This window comes from Daucus carota, chromosome 6 (genome assembly GCF_001625215.2).
Source record: "Daucus carota subsp. sativus chromosome 6, DH1 v3.0, whole genome shotgun sequence".
Lineage (NCBI taxonomy): Eukaryota > Viridiplantae > Streptophyta > Magnoliopsida > Apiales > Apiaceae > Daucus > Daucus carota.
The window spans coordinates 3333521-3347400 of record NC_030386.2 but is presented as its reverse complement, the minus strand read 5'-3'; the positions used below and the strand labels follow the sequence as shown (position 1 = coordinate 3347400).

The 13880-nt window shown below is 32.5% G+C and overlaps 2 protein-coding genes across 2 annotated transcripts; both read right to left on the bottom strand.

The window, feature by feature from the left end:
* Positions 1-920: 920 nt before the first annotated feature.
* LOC108225626 (agamous-like MADS-box protein AGL62) lies at positions 921-1595 on the bottom strand. Its single transcript, XM_017400555.2, has one exon. The coding sequence runs from the start codon at positions 1593-1595 to the stop codon at positions 921-923; it is 675 nt and encodes a 224-aa protein (XP_017256044.2).
* A 716-nt stretch (positions 1596-2311) lies between these two features.
* Positions 2312-7029, bottom strand: LOC108224678 (alpha-galactosidase). The gene is made up of 15 exons (XM_017399363.2): positions 6713-7029; positions 5677-5735; positions 5221-5277; positions 5073-5107; positions 4870-4973; positions 4628-4703; positions 4437-4495; positions 4268-4333; positions 4041-4124; positions 3876-3940; positions 3672-3754; positions 3259-3349; positions 3106-3155; positions 2710-2850; positions 2312-2566 (listed from the first exon to the last, which is right to left on the bottom strand). Exons 1-15 carry the CDS (start codon positions 6922-6924, stop codon positions 2483-2485), a joined length of 1266 nt encoding a protein of 421 aa, XP_017254852.1. The 5' UTR covers positions 6925-7029; the 3' UTR covers positions 2312-2482.
* Positions 7030-13880: the final 6851 nt, after the last annotated feature.

Below are 13880 nucleotides of genomic sequence, written 5' to 3'. Positions count from 1 at the left end.
CCCTTTTCTAAAAATAAAACCAACCAATTGATGTTGGCTGTATTTGGCCAACCACTACAGACCTGTAGCAATAACTGTAGCAAGATTTTGTATCATTTATTACCATATGATAATATACATTCTATTTATAACAATTTGAAAGAATAATAACATACTATTTCTGAAATATAGCCAACCAAATTTTACATGATATCTTACCGATCTAATTTAGTCAACCACTTTTAGCCAACACCGTTGGAGCTGCTCTTAGAGCATCTCCAATGGCGTTGGCTATAATCGTTGGCTAAATTGGACCTGTAAGACATTATGTAAAATTTGCTGAACCTGTAAGACATTGTGCTTCAATGATATTGGCTATATTGGTTGACTATAATTTAAAAATAGTATGCATGTTATCAGTTTAACATGGTAATAAATAATATGTAATCAGCAGGAAGGAGGAAAATAAATTGCGGGAGATGACGTGGAATTCGCTACATATCTGTAGCGGATCGACAAATATAGCCATTCATAGGAGGATGGCTATAATTATATACAAGAGCTTGTTGTGGTTGGAGTTACATTATTTGTGAACATCTAGACTTTTAGCTAAGGTCTTGGGAGGGTTGAAGATGCTCTTATGGTATAAAAGTTGCAGCAGAATATATATGGTCAGCAGTTAGTAGTTCTGGAGAGTGATTGCCAAAACATTATTATGTAATTCTAGCACGGACACGATATGATAGTGTTGAGTTTATGATTGACGTTATTCATCATGCTACAGTAGAGCTCGATTTGTTTCGGTTTGATTTGTTAGTCGTACAAATAGATATGTATACTATTATTGCTTTTAAATAAATATGTATACTGGTGGATGCAGATATTGAAGTTCCCTCCATTGACATATCAAGACATAACTTAAAACTTGAATAAACAGTACTTTAGTTCAAGCATCTGTTACCATACAAGCTCATTTTATGATTCCAAACTTTCTTTTCCATGCCTTTTTCGCCCATATAATGTTGAGTACCACCACAATCTGCATTCTGATTAATAACCAAAAAAGCATCCACACCCTCATTTTTCAAGCTTTGATTCACATCGAAGCTCGAAGAATTTCTAATCATCTCTACCTCATTCGCTCTCGTAGCTAGTTTATCTTTCAGCTCTTCCATCGAATCTATATACTTCTCAAGCTCCTCCACCCCTAAATCTTCGAAAGACTCTTGCCACCGGAAATTAGTATCCTTGTTCTTCTCCTCTTCAATCTCCTTAGCGATCTCCCTATACTTGAGATTAAAATTATTATGCGCGATTAAGTAATTTACATTAACTTGCTTGACCGACAAGTTATCCTGCGACGACACTGATGAACTTCCAGCAAGATACTTGTCAACCACGGCATCGACACTCGGATGTCCGAACGCAAAGACACGGTTCCCGGGAGACTCGACGATGATAGCTGTCTCAGCGCCGGTTAAGACACAAAGCTCACTTGCTTTATTGAAAAGACCAGTTCGACGTTTCGAGAACGTCACCTGCCGGCTATATTCGTCGATTATTTTCCTGATCTCGATCTTTTTTCGGCCCTGAGTTTTCTTCTGCGGCATTGACATCTTGTTATGTACAAGAACAAGAAGCCAGCTTGATGATTTATAGAACCACAATTTATTTAAATGGCAATTTCCGAAGATAAATTTATCATAATATTAAAGCATGATCTCGAGTTGCATTTAGTTATGCGATTGGTTTTAATTTATGGTGCTAATAATTGGCAATTTCTATAGTAAATCAACACGTTAGTTTTGGGATTAAGATCTTTTATCAAGTAATTATGCACATCATGCAGCAGACCATACATGTATTCGAGTATATCTTTTAAACTAATTTTTACTTACCGGGTGGGATATTTATTTTATTTTTAAATAATATTTATTGGGTGGGATTTGTAATTGGCTTTTCCGAATGTTCTAAACAAATTTCGCGGGTTTTGAGAACTAAATTTAATTTGGATTGAATAAAATTTTGCTATTCTGCGGGCTTTTCGGGTTTAGATCAGTATTCTCTTCGTGTGAATTCGCTATGTCCTTCATGATTATTGCGGTCTGATATTCGAATGAGATATAATCACTTATCAGGCACTCGAACCCGTTCTAGTACTAAATGTTGCTGGAACAGAGATCGGGAATACGATTGTGGTGACTAAAGCTATTACTATGGTCTAAAACTTTCAGCGAATAATTTTTAAGCAGCTGTCAAATTTATAAGTTTGTTTCTGACAAATCGCAGGATTGTGTTTTAAATATGTAGGCTATGTGAAAAAGACTGTAGATGCAGATATTAAGTTCTTTCCATTGAAGACATAACTTACAACTTGAATAAACAGTTTAGTTCAAGCAATCAGTTACAATTCAGCCAATTTTATAGTTCAAAACTTTCTTTTTGATGCTTTTTTCGCCAGTAGATCACATCTTCAATGCACTCCTTAGAAAACTTCCGATCCTCATACTGGCGAAAGTACATACATCTTACAATCATGAGGTTTCACCTTCCGGTATATTTTACCCTTCACTTTGTAGGTCTGGTGCTGTAAGACAGAAGCGATCAAGCAAAAGTATTAGGCAATTAAGTGTAAATTATTAAAATTTATATGCGACAGGACTGTTGCGGACATCAGTTACTATGGACTGAGTTATTAAGTGTATTAGACTGAAATTTCTCAAATCTTACCCGCCATAAGTCACGTGCATTAACTTCGGTATATGGAGCAAGGCCTAGTTCAGGCCAGTAAGCAGTTATCCAAGCTGTTGAAGCTCCTCTGTTCCAGAGTACCACCGCAATTCTGTTTTTAGATAATTTGCCAGCCCAGATCTGTGTTTTTTTTTAATATCAGATAAACTATCATGTCAAACTTTTTCAATTGAAGGATCTGAAGGATAAAAATGTGTCAATTGATGTACTAGTAAGTCGAACAGATACAATATAGAAATGATAAACGCAAAGAAAGATGGGATAAACCCTAATACTAAAAGCCAAGGTAATTTCAGTTCTGCAACCGACGACTAGCCAAAATTTCTTAAAATGATTCAAAAACAGGAAGGATTGAACATGTAAAAATAATGGTACCTCCAAATTTGCATTTGATTTAATCTTTTTCCCTTGAATCCCAAGTTTGTCTGTATTGAGCATGAACCAGTACGGAAAAAATATTAGTTGTTACTTCCTGAGAATATCGACAAAAAGGAGCATGAGAGCATTGCATGTTTTCAGCTTGATTACCCTGATTAACTGCAATAACCTCTTTGTTGCTAAGTATTGCATGGGTTGCATTGTTCATTGCACGAATGTCGCAACCAATTAGCAGAGGTGCCTGTACATACATGTACATTTTCAGTATTCATGCGGAAACCTTTGCATTTTATTACAAACACGAGCAATTGCTAATAGAAATTCTTTGAAAGAACGTATATAAACTTGATAAATGTCTTTTTTTAAGTTATTGATAAATATGTCTTAATTAAGTGTATGATTATATATAGTTCTGTTATCATTGGAATGGATGATGGCCTAGTGGTAAAGACGTATTCAGTTAATATGAACTGAGGTTCGATAATTGCCCTCTCCCCTCTTTGGATAAAGAAAAGTTTTCTCTGAATACAACACATGGTCAGTTGGTCCCAACACTTACATACCTTAGCTATTGCCCATATGCTAAAATGTGATCGATATTCCTCTACTGACATTCCACCATTTCCGACCTCTAACATGTCAGGATCTGCAGGGCAAATTGCAGGTAACTCCAAATTAGAATCTTATGGCTTATCTCTTGGAATGTTGCAAGTAATTCCCTAAACAAAGAACGATTTACAGTACATGAAGATATATGTTGAATTTACCATTCCATCCGCCAGGACCAGCATATGATGCCCATTGGTTGTTTTGATCAGCTAAAGAACTCATACTATCGAAAATAAAAAATTAGATTTTACCATTAAACTCCATTATTTAGAATGTAATTAGAGAAGATTCATCAAGAATTTATTTGATTTTTTCTCCCTTACCTATTCCAGTTATCAACTATATCTCCCGTTGTTCTCCAACTATTTGCAATACCAGGTGCCCAAGTAGCTACATCTTCTTGTCCCCTGAAACCAACCATCATCAGGATTCTTCTGATTCTTTAATTTTTAAAACATGAACAAAGAGATTAACACAGATAAAACTTTCAGTTGTAACACAGATAATAGAATATGAATCACACATAAGAATCGAAAGAATTCTAACTCACCATTCACATAGGGAAAAGAAAATGGGTCGTCCACAGTTTTGCAAGGCTTTGGACATAATCGGATACCTATACATTTCAATCATGTTAAATTAAGAATCAAAAGTATATTAGTTTTGTTCAATTTTCAATGCTAGGAAGAAATTTGTCACTAATAAGAGATCAAGGCCACCTTTGTCGAGCTGTTACATTGTTGTTGAAGCAATTATCATACTTCAAGTAATCAATTCCCTGTTAAAACGATATATTTTAATCTCTAGCCCCATACAACTATAGAGTTGCCTCGTCTGATCATCATATTATTACATATATATAAGTTTATGGTTTCTTAATTTTAATGCATACAGAAATAAACTAAATTACCCAAGAAGCAAAAGTCTTGGCATCCTGTTCTTCATGTCCTAATGATCCTGGCATAAGATTACTGCATGTTCGGACTCTGCAAGAAATACATACCAGAACGACTTAGTAAGTAAACATCGTTAAATAAGTTTGTATCGTTTAACATCTGCTCTTCATGCATTAATTCTTTGCTTGTGCATTTAAGTATATATTGTCCACAAAGAAAAACAAATTTTGTCACATAAACTCTATCGAGATTTTACCCAGCGTCAGAGTAAATTCCCAGTTTTAGGCCTTTGCTATGAACATAATCTGCAAGTGCTTTGATTCCAGAAGGAAATGTTGACCGTTTAGGCACCATATTACCCTGTCAAAAACAGATTAGCAACTAAATTAAGTACCGAAATAATTAGCATTGTAATAATAACTAATAATCATAATCAAGAAAATGCTAAAAGTCAAGTACCTGGGAATCTCTATTGAGCTCGGCCCAGCAATCATCTGACATACAACAAAGCTTAAAATTAAATATATGTATATATAATCAACAGAAAGATAGATTGTCACATGTTATGATAATATGTAATTCCAAATTTTTGTTGTCTCATCCTTACCCAGATTCACATACTTGTACCCTGCTGCAGCAAGTCCGGTTGATACCATTGCATCAGCTATCATTATAAAATCAGAAATACACATTAATTAATCGCTATAAGAATCATAGAACATAAAAAATGAAATCTAACTATGTTTTCTCTCCTACTTAACATAATGCCAGAAGTTGAAACGACAAATTTTCAGGAACAAAGGAAGCAGGGGCGGAAACAAGGGGGGCTAACCTAGGCTAAAAGCCCTGTCAGAATGTGAAATTATAATATGTAACTTTCAATTCAAATCCTGATTTTTAGTTAGAAATGAGTGAAAATTTTATTTCAAGTCCCTGTTAGCATCGAAACATTAGCCATTATTAATTTCAGCCCCGGCAATTTCAGAATCCTGAATCCGCACTGAGAGGAAGTAGCTAGATAAGGACACGACCAAGAGTTTAAGCTTCAGAGCTAAAAAGAAACCTGTTTCTCGGATCATCTGCTCATTAATGTTGCACTGAAAGTGGTTCCAGCTATTCCATCTGATCATTAATCGAAAACATAAAAACTTGTAAATTATTAATGCTGAGAAAATAAAACCAAATCTGCAGTACAAAATATTGTTCTGTTGTCAAGTACTTATCACTCATCGTCTACAATGGTAGGGTTAAAAACCACCGACAGGACAGCTTAAGATTGCAGTAAAATTACAGTGATTTGTGTGTGTGTGTTTTGTGTCTAGTGGATCTAATAATGAATATAAAATGACCCATGATTTGGACTTGTATATTTGTTTCCTTTATATTATTTATCACAAGAAATCGACATCGACACGCTTGAAAAAAATCTCCTTCTGTTCTTTTCAGTAATGGTCCATGGGCATAAATTCTCATGCAAATGTAGATAAACTTGTTTTCAACTGATATGAGAAAAGATATGTAGTGTGATTTCATAAACTATTAAAAAACTTATTAATCACACAAGCATAAAGATTGTGGAAGGCTCTGTAATACGTTTTTGCAGGGCCGAACTGGGGGAGGCTAATCTGGACCGAAGTTATGTCTCAATCTAGAAAAATGAATAAATATTTTATTTCAATCATGTTTTTTTCCCTTAAAATTAGCCGATTTCTTTATAAAACCTTGGCTGATTTCTTTCTGTCATTTCAATTTCTGGTTCAGCCGCCATTAAAATCCCCGTGCACGGAGAGAGGGGTTGGTTCCTTCTATATGCTGTCTAATACCTTTGGTATGATCGGAAAAGAAATTATCACAAAATCTTCATGTAATTCAGTCTCCACATATTTTTATCATTGTTACTTTTTCTTCACTTCCAAAAACACATAAAAAAATTAACAATACCACAAAAAAAATCATTCCTACTCTTCCGCCGTAAAAAAAAACTCTGGAACAGGACGTTAGACGGACCAACAAAACATTCTTAAAACACGAAAATCAGCACGGACCAACAAAACATTCTTAAAACACGAAAATCAGCAGAGTGTGAAGAACATAATTACCCCATTTGCGGCGTCAAGCCGATGCCATTCGCGACAAGTTTCATCCGAATCTCCTGCAAGTTATCGAGAACGAAACCATTGAGTTGATCATCGGCTGTTCTCTCCACCTTGATCTCCTCAGCTGCTTCAATGCCACTATAACTTGTAACAAACAACCAAAAACACACTAAACTCACTAACAATCTGCATGAAAATCTACAATAAAACCCCATATTTATTTAACCAGAGATATGAAATGATATCTCCAGTTCAGAGCCTTGCTTCACTAAATAGTGCATTGAAATCTACTCAACTTAAAGGCTTATATAGACAAAATGATGTGAGGATGAGAATGTGGTTCAGTGAATGAGCTGGTCATGATTAGCTGGCATGGGTGAATTTAATATTTAATTTACTAAATATGGTGTTTTTAATAAATTTGAAAATATGCATGAGTCGTCATTGCCATGACTATTCTGCTCAGTTTTTTTGGTTTTATTGACTGAAATTTGGGTTGGTTGGGGAGATACGGTTTCATAGCTATTGAATGAGAGAGATCATTACTCACGTATTTCTCCCTTCATTCTAGTACTGCAAATTTAATTACTCCTCTTTATTTGTACAAAAATAATTCTTTTAAGGGTTTGTCTAGTGTATTTGGTGGATTTTTATTGGTGTGATCGGTGAATTTGCAGGGGGTCCACCATTATAAAGATTGAGAGCCAATCAAAATTCACCAAAATTATGGAATTTGGACTATGCAAATGATTAGTTTCAGTATATCGCTTGAGTATCTCCAATGGGGTTGACTATAATCGTCGGTTAAACTAGACTTGTAAGACATTGTGCAAAATTTGCTGAACCTGTAAGATATTGTGCTTCAATGGTATTAATTATATTGATTGGTTATAATTTAAATATAATATGTTATTAATATTTTAGATTGTTAAAATGGAATATATCAGTTCAATATGTTAATAAATGATATGCAATCTTCCATACAAATTTCTTGTAGGCTTGTAGAGGTTCGACAAATATAATCATTCATAGAAGGTTGGCCAAAATTATAGATAACAGATAGATATGGTTGAGTTTGAATTTTTCGACTGGTTAACTATATTTTTTATTTTTGATATGTCAACTCACATTTTAGCTAAGGATTTTCCATGGTTGAAGATGCTCTCATGAACTCAAATATTTAGTAGCATCTTCAAATTAGAATGTAGAATATTATGTTATATTGGATTTAAATCTAACATTTTGTCCTCTTTAATATAAGAGATCTAACAATAATAAATGATAATACCAAACTAACAAACAATTAATGACTCATTTACTTCACGGGTATACAAAGAGGATAACTCTAATACAAATCAAATGAGCCGACAAAATAAAAATCAATCTCGGACCAAATTTTAATCACTAATTTCAACTACGTAAATCACTAGTTTGTACGTGTACATCACAAATCGCTATTTCATATATGTATATAGGATCCTACTAAAATACAAACTACTAAAATACCAACTAAATACGAACCAATGCGATTAAGTAGAATAATAAAAATTTTGAGACTGAGGATGAACCCCGAGATAGGCCTAGACGAGATCTAAGAGGGGCCTAGTAAAGTAGGATTGAGGCCTAGTGGACCATAGTGGGGCCAAGTTTTGGCTGTTAAGGCTGTCTAGAGCATGTCCAGGACCTGTGAGGAGTCTTGACGAGGCTCTAGTGGACTCGAGGTGGATTGAGTGGGGACAAGAGTGGGCTCTTGGTGGGTGATAACATATATCGGGTGGTGATGTCGTTCACCTATAATTTCTCATTTTGTGTTTTAGTTTTTATTTTAATAGTTTGTATTTTAACAATTGCCTATATATATAATATTATCCGTCATTTATCATAAGAATTTATCACAACTAGCTAATACTTACCACCATATTATAATATTATCCGTCAATGACAATGTAATATTATCCGTCACTTACCATTACAATTTATCACAACTAACTAATATTCACCACCATCATACACCTACTTTCATCACATACTACCATCATGGACCTCCCACTCCAATCGATCACCAATATCAACTGCCAATAGTTAACATAAGTAGATTTTCTTAATTATGAAAGAAAAAATTGCTGATTTTACTATATAAAACAGTGATTATTAGTGATTTTTATAGTTGTAAACAATGATTACCAAACCAAATTTTAGTTTGTATTTAATAATTGGCTTGTATTTGATCACTGGTCCATGTGTATGTATATATTAATATTAGTTTAGAGGAGAACAAAGTTCCCCATATTTAATAAATATTATTAAAGTAACTCCAACCACCAAAACCCCTCAATTAAAAGTGAGTTGGCATACCTAAAATTGAAAAATATGAATAATCTCTTGAAAATGTTATTGTCCAACCGTTCTCTCATTTTCTATAATTATAGCCAAGCTCCTATAAATGACTATATTCGTTCAATCTCTGTATGCATGTGATAAATCTGTAGAAAGATTATACATCATTTATTATCACATCGAAATGATATATTCTACTTATAACAATCTAAATATTAATAACATCTAACTTTTAAATTATATTCAATACAATCGAAGCACATTGTCTTAGGGTTTAACAAATTTTATATAATATACTGTTGATCCAGTTTAGTTAACTAATTTAATCAACTCCGTTGTAGATGCTTTTAGATGATTTGGGTTTATTAATGAGTGATTGACAATTTGCACCCCTTATGTTTATGCGCTTTTTCGATTTGGTCTCAAACAATTTTTTTTGGCAGTATGCACCCTAAAATTTGAAAAGCGCTTCGTTTTGCACCCTTTTGACCACTCTCCGTTAATTGACCGTTAAAGTTAACAGATTTCATGTTTTCACTTTGCACCCCACAATTTTAATTTTTTTTCATGAGTATATTGAAATATTTTTTTTCATAAATGTAAGCTTGGGAAACTTAAGAGTGACTTCTCCCCTGTGCATCAGTTCTTTCACATTGCTGCAGTATAACCTTGCATTACTAAGTCTTATTACCTTTCTTGCAGCAGACAGCCTGGAACCGAGTTGTTTTTACAACAATACTATAATTCCTTAACTGAATGATATGTAGTGGTGAACATCCACGCTGGTCATATCAGGGCATGACCTAGAAATATGTGTAGCTACTGCATCATTTCCTTGGTCAGTAATAATGATTATACACATATTGGAGGAACTAGCATGTTGGTTCATAAAACTTCAATGTAAAACCTATATGTGCTCTACATACACGATGTTGAGAATTAAGATTCCTGGTAGACAGTGATGGCATTAGTACTATGAAGTTAAATTTTATCTTTTCGTGTGGTAATCATGTCCTTCAAATAATTTACCGTTCCTAGCAAATCTGCAAACAAGTTCCGACCTTGGGATAAAGCTTACAGTTTATTAGAATATAAACTCTAATCTAAAATTATTACATAAGTAACACTTCATACAGTAGCAATTATTAGTTGAATTGTTGATCACGTTGATAAGCATTACAATCCTGCGCTCATGAGTGCTATCAGTCATCCAGAGTTATACTTCCCACCACTGGATCCACAGCAGACTTTGTAACCTTATCTTCCGTCATTACTTCAGCAGTTACAGCTGTGCCATGAGCTTCAAAGGGTGAGGGCTTACATTTATGGAAAAAAAAAATCAAAATACTTATGAAAAAAAATTAAAATTGTGGGGTGCAAAGTGAAAACCTGAAATCTGTTAACTTTAACGGTCAATTAACGGAGAGTGGTCACAAGGGTGCAAAGCGAAGCGCTTTTCAAACTTTAGGGTGCATATTGCCAAAAAATATTGTTTGAGACCAAATTGAAAAAGCGCCTAAACATAAGGGTTGCAAACTGTCAATCACTCTTTATTAATTGACCAGAATTCATTGATATGAAATGATTTGAGTTTATTGATCGACCACAATTTATTGACGTACTTGTCGATCAAATCACTCGTGTTACTCTTAAGACATCAAACCAAATTCTGGATCAAAAAATTTCAGATCAGTTTATATCCGTTCAAATCAGTTCGAACTGGATTGAATCGAATCATACTCAATTTATTAACAAGGCTATATGGATGCATGTTACAAAGAAATTTCTATTCATATCGTATTCATGCTCTATAGTTTAGTTGGACTCAAGAGTGTGATTTGATTTCTCTGTCAGTTACTAAATTTACGAAGCTATAATCTCCACGTTAATCATCATCTTTTAATGCGTTAATTAGGAATTGAGATCTTTCAACTTGTCTCATTCGATATTTAGGACAGATACATGTTTTCCCTTATTTTATTCAATATGGTACTCCGTATCTTATCTAAAATCATGCCAATATTTTCACAAACCCAAGTAGCAATTTCTCGTAACGGGTCGTGTTCGTGTCAACAATCAGATCGATTCGAGATAAACTAAAATTATTTAAAATTCAATAAAATTAAAAATTGAAATTTTTAAAAATAAGATTTTAATTTCAAATTATTTCGAATACATTTCAGATCAATCAGATGATTTTCAGGTCACTTTTAAATTATATCTCACTAGATTGGGTTCTTCCGTTCTTGTTTCACCCTCACCAACTCCACTGTCATGCCAATGTTTGTATTATGCACCTTTTCCAACTGCAGCTCTCACTTTATAACAGTAAATCTCACTTTATTACCAATTATAAAACAAATGAATACATAAGACTAACAATAAGCACTACATTGCATTATGATATTCCGTGACTTTAAGCTCGTGATCTCAACGTACAATATACGATTATATTTGTACTCCTTCCGTCTCAAAATAAGTGTTGTTTTAATTTTTTGCACCTAATTTAAGGTTCATGAAAAACATACTTCTACATATTATTTTTCAAATATTTTTTTCTGAATAAAAATATAAATGTCAAATTTTTATTCAGAAAAAGAAAATTTGAAAAATAGTATGTTGAAGTATGACATTTTTGCATCTCAAATTACATGAAAAAAGTCAAAATGACACTTATTTTGGGAAAGAGGGAGTATAATTTTACAGATATATGGGTAGATCTATGATAAGAAGATTTAGTGCATATTTGGGGTTAAGAAACAAAGGCTTTTTTTGAGCAGAAGCCCAAAATGGCCTTGCGTTTGGAAAAAAAAGTCTGGCGCTTAAAAGTTGACTCCAGAAGCGGAAAAACAGAAGCCAGGAATCCATGTTTTTTTATTCTCCTCACCTTCCAAAACACTACCTCACTAACGAAAAAACATAGCAGTTGTGCTCTTCTTTAACGAGTCTTCACTCTCTGTGTATCTCCTAGGCGTGCTGGATTTATTTAATTATAAGTCATATTTAATATGAAATTAATATAATTTTATTTGTAGAATGCATTTACTTGATTAAAGTTTAATACTTCATTTTTCAAGTTTTTTATTTTAAAGACAATAATATTGCTCGTTTTACGATTCAAAAAGTGAAGTTAAATCTGAATTGATCTTGATGAGAATAAATTTAATTTTCTATGAATGATTTTTTTTACCATTTTTATCTGATTATATACAGTTAAACTTAAGCATATATATCCGTAATTTTGTTAGTTTTACACAATAAAAATGATCCTTAATTGTTACATTATTTTTATTTAAATTATCTGTGTTTAGTATTTTGTATTTAAATTTTTAAGCAAGTTTATCTATTATCAATTTACACTCTTTTGAAAATAATATTATAATGTACCAAACACTGCATGAACTTAAAAGTCAAATCATCCCAACACTAAAAAAAATTTTAAGTTTAAGTAGCCAAACACTTCATAACTTAAAATTTTTACTTCTGCTTTTCACTTGATCTACTCCACTTTTTTATTTTAACCAAGAAGTCACTTCTTTTAAGTTTAGCCAAACGGCCTCTTAATTGTTTGAGTAGGAAAATGCTTGGATTACATATTTAGATAAACTATTAAATATGTTAGAGCAGATTTAGCTAGGATCATATATTATTATTTAAAAAATATGATTAACAAATCGATATATTACCTAAAAATAAATATTTAGAGAACATTCAAAGAGTTACGTACTTAATAGTGTTCTGATAATCGACGTCCGAACAGATTAAGCGATAACAGTTCAAAATTAGTCGGTTTAAAAGAATTAGAAATTGTTAACTCAATTATAAAAAGATGAAATGAAAATTAATTTATCGAAAATATAAAAATCTTAGGTCTGATGTTTTAAAATGCAAAATTGTTTATAATTATGTAAAGTTTTTATATTAAGTTATATCATCTAATGCTGATTATGTATGCAGAATAAATTAAAAATAAACATGTAGTGACCTCATTAATTATCTAGATCTCCTATGATTAATTAATTAACCTAGCTCCGTTGTTTTTATGGGTTCATCGATAACATTGATCAAGTGTGATTTGCATTATTTAAACACCGAACAAAATTAATAAATTTAATTAACTCAACTATTAAGCATAATATTAGAAACAAATATAATTTCTTAGCAAACAGGTGGGAGTGGTCCGACAAAGAAGTGGAAGTGTGGACAAAATGCGTGCTGATTAAAAAGTGGGGGCACTAGCAACTTCAATATAATCATCGAATTTTCTCAGAAAATTTGAAGTCCAAAATATTGTTTTATTCTTTTAAAATCTTTTGTAAATATATCAAAATTTTGAAAATATTTGTAAAATATTATATGCAACGGGCCAATTAACTGAAGTTGCATTTGCTTGCATCCAGTTACAAACAGTATTTTTGTAAATATTTTTCAAAAATTTGTATTTTTGTATATATTTTCAAAAAATAGTAAAATCGTAAAAATCCTTAGAAAAAGTGGTAATTTTGATAAATTTTCTAAAATCTAATGCAATTAAAATTACTCTTTACTTAAGTTAAAATCTTAAAATTCTAAACTTCCGAATTTTAGTAAATAAATTTTAAAAATATATATTCTAAAAATATATCTAAATTCTGAAAATTGATTTTTACTAAGGCCCATAAATTTCATAACGAGTCCTTATTAAACAACAGATTTTCTTTCAGCCTTAAAATCCTCCCAAAGTCTCAACAACTCCTCTCTATAAAGTATCATGTCTTTACTTGTAGTAGTATACTTAAGTATTTAATATTTCGGTTAAATTATAAAAGGGGTGATTATTTAATTTTACCAACTG

What these genes read in the sequence shown, in the direction of transcription:
- LOC108225626 (XM_017400555.2), bottom strand. Translation starts at nt 1,595, where the DNA reads ATGTCAATGCCGCAGAAGAAAACTCAGGGCCGAAAAAAGATCGAGATC.
- LOC108224678 (XM_017399363.2), bottom strand. Translation starts at nt 6,924, where the DNA reads ATGGGGTTTTATTGTAGATTTTCATGCAGATTGTTAGTGAGTTTAGTG. An exon ending in AATGTAACAGCTCGACAAAG is followed by an intron (nt 4,334 to 4,436) that starts GTGGCCTTGATC and finishes TGAAATGTATAG; the next exon opens with GTATCCGATTATGTCCAAAG. An exon ending in GGTTATTGCAGTTAATCAGG is followed by an intron (nt 3,156 to 3,258) that starts GTAATCAAGCTG and finishes TGCTCAATACAG; the next exon opens with ACAAACTTGGGATTCAAGGG.